This window comes from Alexandromys fortis, unplaced genomic scaffold, assembly GCF_014885135.2.
Source record: "Alexandromys fortis isolate MF-2015 unplaced genomic scaffold, M_Fortis_MF-2015_v1.1 scaffold_16, whole genome shotgun sequence".
In the NCBI taxonomy this organism is placed as follows: Eukaryota; Metazoa; Chordata; class Mammalia; order Rodentia; family Cricetidae; genus Alexandromys; species Alexandromys fortis.
In genome coordinates, this window is record NW_026067893.1 from 15519446 (window position 1) to 15532894 (window position 13449).

Here is a 13449-nt window from a genome sequence, read left to right on the forward strand (position 1 = left end):
GACTCTCATGTTCTCCCCAATTTCACAACCCCTAGTTTTACAGTGGGAGACACAAAACACAAGGTACAGAGGCTTTGTGTCTTCCTCCCAGCTCACCAAATAAGGAGACAGAATGGGAAAAAAAAAAAAAGAAAAAGAAAAAGACACGACTGCTCTTTGGTGTGATGGAGAAGGAGGTTCACTGTGGATATGTGGGAGAGTCTAGCCAGAGGCAGGGACACCTGGGAGAGTCCATAGGAAGAACAGCCTGGTCCCCTGAGCTGGAGAGTTCAGGATAAGGGACAGGGTGTGCCAGTCAGGAGGGCCCTGTAACAAGTAGGGACTGAGAGATACAGGGAGAACCCGGCAGCCAGATCTGCTCTGATATGTTAAACAGGGACCTCAGCCATTAGTCCCAGGCTCGAAACCTAAGACCACTGAATGCCATAATGCTATAGATGGCTTACTCACCCAGAGTTCCCATGGAAACCAGGACATTCTCCCGGGGGTCAATGTTCTTGTCATAAGGGCGATAGCCGTAGAGATGAGCGGCACTGTTCACCAGCCAGGTGGCATTGAGGCTCAGAGCGTATCTCAGAAAAGTGGCAACATACAGACTGTGTAGGAAAGTTTCACCCCAGCAATACCAGGGCACCAGTGTGGGCAGGATGAAGCACAGCAGCAGGACGCTGGGTTTGTAGTACCTACGGGGAGAGAGCACATGCAGAGTTGGTGGAGCAAGGATACCTTACCTAGATGGGCTCTTCTCAGTGGGAGGGGCTGTTATCTTTCTCTTACACTGAGTGCAGGTGTGGGCTGGGAGCCCCGCCCAGAAAGAACGGGAGTGGAAAATCCTTTCAGAACAGAATATCTTTATCATTCTCAAGGTAAGTCTACGTTGAGCTGAGACTGTCCCGAGATAATCCCACCAATTGCCCATAGAACAAGGTCCCTAATTCTTCTTCTTCGTAGAGGGATGAGGCAGGTCATTCAACAAATCAGGACCAAACCACAGCCTCAGTCTGCAAGGATGCCAGGGCTGGTTTTCATCTGCCCCTAAGCCCCCTTTCTCTCTTTCGGGGTCTTTGACATTTTTCCGTTTCCTGCTAACCTCCCCCATCGAAGCCTGCACGGTGCAAAAGCTCCAGGAAGCATCACGAGTGTCCTAGATCTCCTGTGGGTTCTGTCCCTCTGGAAGTCTTGTCCCAGTTTCATTTCCACACAGACCGACCTCTGATTTCCCGAGAGAATTGATTGGTGCCCAGCAGTCATGTCTTCATTTTTGGGTCACGGGCTAGGCCTGCATCCAGCTTTCCCATTTCTTCCCTAATCTGGGTCCTCTGTAGGCTAACTCGTGTCCTCTCCTCACCTCTTGGGCTCAGTGTCTTCTTCACCTGACTCACCTGAGCCAACCTTTAAAGCACAGGTACAACAGCACCGCGTGCTTTTGGAAAGACAAGCTGTGTTAATCCCATGTGTGTCTAAGACACTTGGGATGACATAAGTCTGTTTGAAATGAGAATTTGTTTGTTTTTATTTATTTATTTATTTATTTTTTGAAACAGGGTCTCACTATGTCATTCTGGCTGTCCTGGAACTCACTATGTAGACCACACTGGCTTCAGACTCACAGAGATTCACTTGCTTCTGCCTACCAAGTACTAAGACTAAAGACCTCTGTGCTACCCCTTCTGGCCAATGGACTTTTTTCTTTTTTTAAAGATTATTTTTATTTATGTATATGTGCGCATGTCTGTGGGAGTAAATGCCAAGTGAACATGTGTGCCCGTGAAGGCCGGAATTGAGTGTCAGGTTCTCTGGAGCCGGAGTTGCAGGTGTAAGCCGCCCGATATGAATGCTGGCATCTGAGCTAGGGTCCTCTGGAAGAACAGGAAGTGCTCTTAACTGCCAAGCCACCTCTTCAGTTCCCAGAGGATCTTTGTTTTTTGAGACAATCTCATTATGTGACTCTGGCTGACCTGGAATTCACAGAGATCTGTCTGCCTGTGTCTCTCCGGCACTGGGATTACAGGCGTGCACCACCACACTTGGCTTAAATGACAGTTGTGAGCGTATAAACCCAGAAATTCATTCAGCTATTCTAAGTGCTAAGAGAATGTGTCAGTCTTGAAACCCTACTTCCCAAGCTCCATCCCTCTCACTCACCTCCTCTGGAACATGACCAGCTTCTCAGCTTTTAGGTCAGACATGTCCAGTTTTCCGCCCTTCTCTTTGACGGCCGGGTGTTTGCGCACGAGCAGCCAGCCCACGTGAGAGAAGAAAAAGCCACGCCGGGAATTGTGAGGGTCAGCGTGTGTTTCTGTGAACTTGTGGTGGGCACGGTGATCTCGGGCCCATTCATACACGTCATTCTGGAGGGACAGAAAAGGGGACACCAATATTGAGAAGAGAAGCCTTCCTGGGAGAATGCAAGAGCCTAGGTGTCTGCCAGGACCTGGAACTCTCAGTCCAACTCATTATCAGAGTCCCGAGCCTCTGATTACTAAGAAGGACGGGAGGAACACCCTCTCCAGCCGTTTACTCCCAGAGCTTATGTGGAAAAGCAGCTCAGGGGCCCAGAGCACAAGAATGGCACTGTTGCTTCTCGGGGGTGTGTGGTGGGAAACAGGAGGTGAGTCTTAGTGCTCAGACAGTTTCGCTGGCAGAGAACATGGTGACTCTTCAGACAAGCAACATGAGACAGGGTTCCTCTGGCAATGTCTGAGCCAGGGGCAGAGAGGTTAGGACGCAGATGTCCTTGGGCTCGAAGGTTCTGCTCTGTAGTAAAGGTGCAAAAACTCAGCTCCTTCACGAGTGGCATGTCACCCGACCCAAGAGGGCCAACATGTAACTGACAAGCCTGAGCCCATTTCTGAATGACCTTGGGACGTTTCTGGACTTCATCCATCTCTTCAAGTGTTGGGGACGCAGCCCCGCCGCCGCTCCTATTTCAACAGATGGCGCCCAGACTTGTGGCTAACTGAATCCACAAAAAGCCTGAGAAAGCTTGGGAAAGATTGGAGTGAAGCATGTTTGTTTTCTTGGTAGCAACAATTTCTAGAGTGCTAGAGGCAAGCAAGCACTCTCATCTAAGAGAGGCTTCCTGACTCAGCTTCAGCTGCAAAACCCTGCAGCTCATTAAGAGGTCCTGCCACAAAACACTTAAACTGTGTTGGTGAAAAGCTGAACGCATGCTTTTCAGTTTTCAGCCGTAGCAGGAAAAAAGCTGCGCTGTTCAAAAATGCCGGCTTTCTGGGCTGTCCTGCCACGGCAAACTCTGACTCTTTTACGCAGGCGGTTCGTGTGGTTTGCAAGCACAGGCTGCAGAAGCTCGCTTGCTGGCAGGGACCTTGAAATGCCATAGAGTTGTGGCAGTAAACGTGGCTACAACCGGTACCTCAGCCATGAGGCCGGAAAGCTAAGGAATGGACTGGATCTAGCTGGCAAAGCCACGGCTTTAATCCTACTCATATTGCTCAGTAATTTAAAGGCTCGTGTGGTCAGAAAAAGAGAGATATACAGTAAAGAGATTCAAAGATAAAGAAAATGTTTAAATGATTTACAGTGTGTTAAAAATATATGCAAGCTAAAAGTTAAAAGTTTTTAAAAAAAAAGTAAGAAAAAGAGAAGTTGTGTGTGGTAGTACACGCCTTTAATCCCAACACTTGGGAGGCAGAGGGAGATTGACCTCTGTGACTTCAAGGTGTGGTAGCACACGCCTTTAATCCCAGTGCCTAGAAGGCAGAGACAAACAGATCTCTGTGAGTTCAAGGTGTGGTAGCAAACACCTTTAATCCCAATGCCTGGGAGGCAGAGACAGGCGGATCTCTGAGAGTTCAAGGAGAGCCTGGTCTACAGAGTTATTCCAGGTCAAAGAGATACAGAGAATATAAAATAAAAGTAAAAATAAACGAAATAGAGGTTAAAATAAAGCGTACAAAGATGGAAAATACACAGAGAATCTTGATACTGTATACTATTATGCTCTCTTTGAATTGTTTGAATGCTGAGGAAGGAGCAACAGATGCTAAAAGATATTTGTTTATAAATGCTGCTGAACTAATCCATCGTAGAGATTTTGATGCCTTGACTTTGAAATTTGGATCTAAGGACATGATACTTTGGAAAGGAGTTTCTTATTTTGTTTTCACAGAGGATGAGACCCTGTTCATTTCTTCTATTCCGATATGGTATGATGGACCACGCCCTCCTGAACGGTTGCTGTGAATACCTTCAGAAAATTGCTTCGCTCAACTGCCAACTGAGATGAAACTAGCACACAGGTTATACCATGAAAGACCTAATTAACGACGCCCCCATTCAGCAGGAAGCAGTTTGGAGAGAAAAAACTACGCCCATGTTCCCAAATATTGTTTATAAATGTTCTTTTACATTTAAAGGGGGATATGATATAGATATGAATAATTTGCATTAGTATAGATTTTGCTTTATTGATAGAGATTTAAGGTCAATTTTGAATGTATATAGGTTGTTAATGAATAATCATTAATAGTAGTTAAGCTTGTAGTTATGTTAGTTAAGATTTTCTAGATGTGCATAGATATATTTTAGATAGGCATTCTTCATATCTTTCAAAGGCTAGAGAATATGGCATTTTAAATGTTTTAATAACTTAGGACTTTTCATGACAATGAGACACTCTGCTCCTGGCAGCACCAATCTACTTCAAGAGGAAGATGGGCATCGAAGAGGATCCTTATGGAGTTTGATAGCCATTTGGGCAAGAAACTGCTCTTGCCTGGACTATTGCATAAACTGGACACAGAGAACCCGCAGAGAGAGGACTGCTGAACTTGCCTAAAGGTGAGATGATCTTTCGGGGTTCCTGATTCATGAAAGAGTCTGCAAGACATTCTTCAGGACAAGCAGATAGTGACTGCCTTTGAAAGTTCCTGCTTTGTGGAAATGTCTGCTGGAAACTATGGGCCTCTAGGCTGAAGATGGATGCCCCAACGGTACAGAGGAACTTTGGGTGACTGTCCAGGCAGTGAGATGTCTCTGTCATTTCTAGAGTTTGAGAGTTTGCTTATTTCTTATTTGTTTAGGTAATATTGTATCTTTCTGGACTGTTTGATGGAGTTAAGAATAGTTAGCTATAGTTATAGTTTTTCTTAGTTATGATATAGATTATTGTAATTTTTACTTGATAACTGTTTTGTTATATGTAATTTTGCTATGTTAAGTTAAAGCCTTTTTTTTTTTGTTTAAACAGAAAAAGGGGAAGTGATGTGGGAGTGTCATATATCAATCTGTTGATTTCATTGGTTAAGTTATAATAAACCAACTGCTTGGCCTCAGCTTGGAACATAGATGGGAGGAGTAAACAGAATAGAATTCTGGGCGGAAGAGGAAGTGAGGTCAGACTCTGCTCTGCTTCCGGAGAGACCCGACAGCTCTGCTGGAGCACAGACGCCATGCTCAGCTCTCCCGGGTAGACGCGATAGCTCTGCTCTCTGAGGCACACGCGATGAAGATGGATGTAGGCTAGAATCTTCCCGGTAAGCGCACCTTGGGGTGCTTACAAACATCATTAGAAATGGGCTAGTCCAGGTGCGAGAATTAGCCTATAAGGGCTAGAGTATGGGCCAAGCAGTTCTTTAAATGAATACAGTTTGTGTGTTGTTATTTCGGGCATAAGCTAGCCAAGCGGCCGGGGTGTTGGGGACGCAGCCCCGCCGCCGCTCCTATTTCAACATTCAAGAATGTCAGTGTTTCTCTTCTTTCTCTTTGTCCTCCAAAGACAGAAACTGGGAGCCTTCGCCAAATACATTTTCAGAGCAGAGGTGATCACACACATGTATCAAGAACCTCAGATATCAGAGTCAAAATAACTAATCTCTTTTCTGAAACCTTTTCCTCAATCACCCAAGTCAAGTCCCACACTATTAGCAACAGCCTATGGCGAGGTGAGTCCGCTTCCCTAACTTCCTACCGTCTACCCACTAGAAACTTCTTGCAGGAGCCATCGTCAGTGCCTGACCTATATCCATCATGCTAGCCCTTGACAGGACAATCAGGTTCACTTATTTAATGGCGTGGTGACTCAATTTCCTTATCTGTTCAGTGGGTAGAACAATAAGGCCTACCTTCTGGCATGGTTGTGTGGACTAGAGGATTTAACCTGTGTCAAATGCTGGCACAGTGTCCAGCACATGGAACTACAGACATGTTTGCTCTTGCTATCTGAAACGAGAATGTTCTTGAGTCTGAGACACATCCCACCCCAACCCCGTTCTAGTAGCGTCCGAAGACAGAGAAAAGCATGAGCTTTTGTTGACTGTTGAGGAAACCATCGTTAGTTTCTTGATGATGGCGTTCTATGGTCCTTTACCCCGAAGGACCACAGCAGTCATCCAATGTGACAACCCAAGGAACTTGGGGTTAAAAGAAAAGTTATGCCTGGAGAACCCGTTCTACTTCCCTTCCCAGTGACTCTGAGGTGTCCCATGTTGTGGAGAGCTCTGCACTTGGGAGGACCACTGAAGGTAGTGGTCCTCTGTGGGTGCCAATGTCCTCCACTCTGCCCTGGATCAGCACAAGAGTGAACAGCACCAGCTTCTCACCTGGAAAGCCATGGTGTTGGCAATGATGAGGAAGACCCTCAGGGGCAGGCGTGCTTTGTAAGTTCGATGGCTCCACAGGCGATGGGCTCCAGCTCCAATGCCCGTAATACTGACCACATAGTAGATGTATGCTGCAGAGACAACAGAGGGGTAAGCCTGCTGGGAAGTGCGCAACCAGGAGAAGTGTATCAGGACACTCGCCTGATACCAGAGTGTGCTTCTCTGGGTTTGAAGGAGCGCATGCGTTGGTCTCTGAGACACCATAGCATCCCATCATCATCACCTCAAACCCCTTCACCTAGGACTCGGGGGTGGGGGGGGGGAACCTCTCCATGTAGGACTCGGGGGAAAACCACTCCACCTAGGACTCGGGGGGAAACCTCTCCACCTAGCAATAGATGTGAGCGAGAAGACCCAGGCACAAAGTGGGCAGAAAGGCAGGATGCTGGAAACACTGTCTAGCTTTCACCATCAGATCATAGGAGCATTTTTCCAGGTCCTGTGTCCTTTGAGCTGAAGATTTTTTTTCTTCAAGGGATTCAAGGGGTTCACTACTCCTCTTGACCTAAATACCCATAATCAAGCATCTTTGGAAAATGGCAGTCAGAGCTCAATGGAAGGACCATTAGTTGAAGGGGAGACACATAGGACACAGAACCTGTTCACCTGTTGAACTGCAGCATCTCAGCACTGTAGCAGGTCTCAGGGCAGGTCAGGCCTGCACAGCCACGTGGACACGAAGGCTCAGCTTTACCGATCCTTACCATTATTACGGTCAGTGCACATCCTAATGGCTTGGAGTCTACAATACCAAGTGTGAGGTGCCATGAAGACACCATGCTGAAGCAGCTGTGTCCTCAAGAGCAGACAGAGGCTGCAAGGGTTCTGTACTTGGGTACATCTTGTGGTCAGAGATGTCTCTTGAGCAAGTATGCAGAGGAAATTAAAAGCTCTAAGTATTTATCCAGGGCCACAGCGCTGGGAGAAGTGGATCCACAGTTTGAGGCTAGGTTTTCTACCAAGGCTCTGTTCCAGTTCCGGGCATATTATACATCCCCTAGTAACGTAACACAGCACCCCGACTTAGAACCTACAAAATGAGGGAGTACCTACCATCTAATGGGGAGAAGACACTGGGTGTACCGGTCTGCTCCTCTGATTGTAGCACCCGGACATGGGACTGAGTCCTTGTTAGAAGCAGTATAAGATACCTGAGGGACCTCTGCAAACCAGGGAACCTCAGGGGCTACAGAACTTAGCTGAGACTGGGGACACCAAACATTGCACGAACTGCCATGTGTCCTTCTGCATCAAGAGGTGACCATTTTCTAGGTGGTCTCTTTCTTCCTCTCTTCTGCCTACTGTGTCCCATTCTGTTCCTTCCATAGGACCCCCAGGACAACAGAGACAGCATCTGTCCTCAGGAAAGTGCTGGCCATATTCTTCTGAACTGGGATGAGGCCTCAGATTATCTCCAGCCTCTGGCTGTGTGGTGATTGAGATCTTCCCATAGAGAGGATCCGGCTGTACGTGTAGCAGAGAAAGCAGGAGAGGACGAGCCCAGAAATCCCAGGAGAAAAGGGAAGACTTTGGACAGAGCAGGGGGACCAAGAAAGTGTCCAAATTTGCCTCGTGCTTCAGATTGCCCAGGTTTGTTGGCTCCACAGACAGTGCCATCTTCACAGGGAAACGGGCGGGGTTCCTCATACCCCAAATCATGTCCTTATTCTGCCAATGGCTTAGGTCACAGAGATCCTTTCTCTGTCCCCAAGGAAAGAGATTGTAAGTGTCCACACCAGTGAACAGCTTTCCCCTCAGGGGAGGGTTGGGAAGGTTTTGTACTTTGGCTCCCAGTGTCGCCAGAGAGGCCTTACTCCAGAGGGCTCTACTGAATGGCTCTAAAATGAGAGAAAAACTTTTCCAAGTCCCCGAGCCAGGAAAATGGCACAAATACAGTCAGTTGTTAATTATGCATTTTCCTTTGGGATTAAACAATAAAAGCCTCTAAAACCTAAAGAAAGGAGAAGATTCCACCTGAGACTTCAATCCTTCTTGTTCCTGGAGAGTCTCACAGCTGCCATGCTGTGCACTAATCTACCAACCAGAGCCCGGGGACTAGAGTGAAATAATTTCCCTTGCAGGTTGGTGCGCCAAATTTCCTTTCCAAAATCATAGCACACACCAGAGGGCAGGGTCCCACGAGACAGTAACCACAGTCTTGGCTTTGGATGGTATCCTTTCCCTGAAGTAGCAACTGATGCCAGCCAAGATCAGGCAGTTCGGTCAAACGCTGGCCTGAACGGAACAAGGCTTGTGCAGAGTACTCAGGCTGGAGAGGGAGGAAGCTTGCAGGGAATCAAACTGCTTTGAGGACTTCCCTCACCCCCAGGCCTCCTGGTTCTAATAATGCATCATTGCCTCAGTAGGTAATTAGAAAACCCAGGATCCCAAGAGAGGGGGTTTCCTAAACTGTATTTCCTTGGGACATTAGATGAATTTCCCAAAACAATGCTTAAGGGCCCGAATCTCACCACCTACAAGTGGAAGAAGCCTGGGACAGACAGGGTAAAACCAGCTCTACTACAATACATTCCGGGGGGGGGGGGGAAGGGGAGGAAGAGAGAGTTGTCAAAGAGTCCCAAAACCTGACTCTGTTCCCCCAAACTTCCCCGTACTATCCGGGAAAGAAGGGCTGGCTCATCAGCCCTCAGAGAAAGCAAGGGGCCCCGAGTCTGCAGGACTCCTGGAGTCAGAGCTTGTGCAGACCAGAAGCCTTTTTTTTTTTTTTTTAAGATTTATTTATTTATTATGTATACAACATTCTGCCTCTGCCCGCATGCCAGAGGAGGGCGCCAGATGTCAGTACAGATGGTTGTGAGCCACCATGTGGTTGCTGGGAATTGAACTCAGGACTTCCGGAAGAGCGGCCAGTGCTCTTAACCTCTGAGCCATCTCTCCAGCCCCAGAAGCCTTCTTCAAGTCTCTAGTCTCTAGCATGCCTGTCCCTGCCCAGGAAGGATGGGTAGAGGGTAAAGACAGCTGGTATTAGCAGGTGTGAGCCCCATGGATGATATGGCTTCAGGAGAGAACTGAGCTTCACCACCTGGGTTGGTAAGGTCCCTTTTCTTCTGGCCCCTAGGTAGGGCCGGGCTCTCCTGTGGCAGGAAAGGCGGGACAGGCAGCCAAGTACTGATTCACACAGAAAAGCTTATTGGGGCTGGTTGCCTCATTGCCACAGTGGTACCCTTCAGTGAGTCCTGCACATGCTTTCAGGGCTTGGTCCCCAACACTCATGTTAAAGTACTCCCAGGGGCTAAGGATATGACACAGTGGTAGAGTACCTGTCTAGTATGCCCCATGTCCTGTGTTTAATAAAGAACAACAAATTACTCCAAGTTACTTTTGCCAGATATGGTAGCTCAGAATATAATTTCAGCAGGCTGAGACAGGAGGATTACTATGGGTTCAAGGCCAGCCTGGACTGCATAGAGAGTTTAAGGACAGCCTAGGTAACAGAGTGAGATTCTTAAAAATCAACCAAACAAAACAGTTATGGTAATGGACACTGTAGTGCCTGCACTTGGGAAGTGGACCCAGAAAATCAGAGACTCAAGGTCATTCATTGTCTGCTATGGAGCGAGTTCCCGGTCAGCCTGAACTGCATGAATGAGAACCTGTCTTGTTAAAGAGAGAGAAGAAAACAAAGCAGAGACTTTTGCTCCCCAATCCCACTAGGCTGCATTCAGTTAGTTCTATCAAGAACCACAGAGAAAAATTAGGGAAAGCTGGACCCAAAGGGGCCACGGCCCATCGCAAGACACCCTTCATTAGAGGTAGGGGAGAAACTTGAGGCACTGGCCCAGAACAAAGAAAGGTGCTTACCCCAGAGCAAAGTGTAGAACTTGCTGGAAGGAATCAGCACAAGCCCATACAGGGCCCCCAAGTGCAGCAGGGTCATGAGGATGATGTTTCTCCAAACGTACTGCAGCTTGGGCGGGGGCCCCTCCTCATCCTGGTAGCTGGGGTCGTATATATCCTCCTTCATTTCAGGGCGGATATCTTCTTCCAGGTAGAGGGGCACCGTCTTTAATTTCTCTCTTCCTTTCTGCATGGCTTCAGAGTGGGGTGACATGATGGTCGTGGTGGTTGTACACGAAGAATTCATCTACAAGGACAGGGAACGGAGAATTAGAAGGGCAGACTCCAGTAGGCACTCCCCTCGGGCATGCTGCTGGTAGAAGGGCGCATTAGTGGTCCAGCCCCCATCCCGGTATCTGGCTTGACTAGGGGCTGGTGGGAGAAAAGGTTTACAGAAAGTGTGTAGATTGGTTGTTGTCAAACCTCCAGGTGAAGGGGCAGTGGGAGAGGAGAAGGACTCTCTTATGCCACTGGCAAGCCAAAGAAAGCTCTAAGATCCTGAGAAAGGCACCAGCAGGACCCAATTAGCCTTTAAAGCTTGGGAGACAAGAATTGGGAAATCCAAAAATACCATTTACATCTTTAACCAATTGGTGGCAGTACAACCTTGAAAAGACAATAATGGAGGGGTGGGGAAGACTATCAGAGACTAGATCCATCAGGACAGAAGGTTAAGACTGAATTTGTATTCACCGTCTTTGCTCTGATTCTCAATTAAAACCCTGTCTAGAAGAAACCCAGGGAAGCAGTTTTTGCTCTGCCTTCTGAGTGTGGACTCTTCAAATAAGACATTATTTAACGATTTAATTCCTGGGTTTTATTTACACAAAGAGCCATGTGGTCTGATGACCAAAGGGTGACCCAGGTTGACTCTTTAGATTATCTCCTCTCTTGCCAGGGCAGTTTAATTTTCCCTCTTTAGACAGCTGGATTAGGGCGATTTGCTGGATTTTTCTGTCAAAATCTCTGAAATATGTCAGTTTCTGAAACAGATATAAACAGAATAGAAGTGGGAGCCAAGGTCAGAGTACATTAAATTTGTGTATGATAACCATGCCCAAGATTCATCTTCGTACACACAGCCTCTTGGTCTTAGTCGCTTTCCGTAGAGTGGCATGCGTGCCTGTTTTTGTTGCTGGCTTTGAAATGGGGTCCTGCAATGAAGTGCGGGCTGGCCTCAGACTCAGCCTCTAGCTGGAGTCTCCCAACTTCCCAGACTGCAGGCAAGCGCCACCATGATCAGCATAAATTCATTTTGATTCCGACAGCTTCCTCCCTGGTTTTTGAACAACTATCTCTGGAGACATCCTGACTAACTAGTGGTTTGGTTTTGGCCATCCCCTGTTTCCAGATCTGTCCTTGTTGGTTTGATCTGACCTCACTGGAGAGTGTTTGAGGTTTATAATGATGATGACGACAATGTCACTTTTATACAAACTAGAGGAAACTCAAGTGATAAAATCCTTCATCAGATTGTTTATCGGAATCTCTGTAAGGCATTTCCTTGATTAATGATTAATATGGGAAGGCTCAGCTTACTGGAGGGGCCCCAAGTTTTATAAGAAGCAGGCTGATCAAGTTTTATAAGGAGCAGTGTTCCTCCATGGTCTCTGCTTCAGTTCCTACCTTCAGGTTCCTGCCTTGACTTCCCTCAGTGATGGAATTTTGGTCTTTTTTTTTTCAATCATAGCAATAGAAAACCTAACACAGGGAGTGACAGATATTAAGGAATTAGTGTCTCCTAAGATGTAGTTATTTTGGAGACATTTCCATGGGCTGCCGAGAAGATCAAGTGTGTTGCATTGGTATAGCCTGTCTATTTGATTTATGTTTCTGTTTATTCTATTTTTCTGGATGACCTGTCTACTGGTGAGAGTGGGGCCTTGAAGTGACCCACGATTGCTACGTTGTGGTAACCCAGTGGTTTTTAGATCTAATAGGATTTCTTTTATAACATTGGGTGCTCCTGTGCTTGGTCTATGTATATATGCTTAGGGTTGTAATATCCTGTTGGTGGATTATTTATTTAATGAATATGAAATTCCCTCCTATTTCTACTGGCTAGTTTTGTTTTGAAATCTATTTCATCAGTATTAATAGCCATGTCTCCTTGTTTCTTAGTTCCATTTGCTTGGAATATCTTTTTCCATCCTTTTACACTAAAGTGCTAACTATCATTGATGGTGTGGTGTGGTTCTTGGAGGAAGCAAAAAGATAGATCCTGTTGCCGGGCGATGGTGGCGCTTGCCTTTAATCCCAGCACTTGGGAGGCGGAGGCAGGCGGATCTCTGTGAGTTCGAGACCAGCCTGGTCTACAGAGCTAGTTCCAGGACAGGCTCCAAAGCCACAGAGAAACCCTGTCTCAAAAAACCATAAAAAAAAAGATAGATCCTGTTTTTTTACTCCCATGTGCTATTTCTGTGTCTCTTGGAGAGTTGGGAACCATGAATATCAGGAACTATTGTTGAGCAACGTTTATTATTTCAACCAGAATGGCTAAGATAAAACCAAACAAAAAATGATGGCAAATGATGGCCGTGGAGCAGGGAAAGGAGGGCTCTTACTCATGGGAGTGCAAACTGGTGCAGCCAGTGCAGAAATCAGTATGGAAGTTCTGAAGCTAGAAACAGATACAACACACAGTCCAGCTATATCATCGTGACCATATGCCCCAAAGACTCTATGTCCTCCTACAGAGACTCATCCATGTTCTCTGCTGCTCTATTCAAAATAGCCTGAAAATCCAAAGAGTCTAGATGTCAACAGATGAGTGGATAATGAAAATGTAGTATATTTACACAATGGAGTATTATTTAGATGCTATGAAGAAGGGAATTATGAAATTTGCAGGTAAATGGGTGGAACTGGAAACAATAATTCTGAGTGAGGTGACCCAGATATCTAGATACAGAAGACAAATGTTGCATCTTCTTTCTTTCTTTCTTTCTTTCTTTCTTTCTTTCTTTCT

The 13449-nt window shown here is 46.6% G+C and overlaps 1 protein-coding gene across 2 annotated transcripts in view; it reads right to left on the bottom strand.

Annotated features, from left to right (window-relative positions):
- The window catches only part of LOC126503782 (acyl-CoA desaturase 3), a 51670-nt gene that overhangs the window by 19788 nt on the left and 18433 nt on the right, over window positions 1-13449 (bottom strand). Inside the window, exons 2-5 of one of the 2 annotated variants that reach the window (XM_050145706.1) lie at window positions 10446-10728; window positions 6564-6694; window positions 2146-2351; window positions 451-683 (exon numbers count right to left, since the gene is read on the bottom strand). In XM_050145706.1, the coding sequence (XP_050001663.1) occupies window positions 451-683; window positions 2146-2351; window positions 6564-6694; window positions 10446-10728 (853 nt within the window). The remainder of the gene's footprint in view (window positions 1-450; window positions 684-2145; window positions 2352-6563; window positions 6695-10445; window positions 10729-13449) is intronic. The other variant, XM_050145712.1, reaches the window with a different exon arrangement.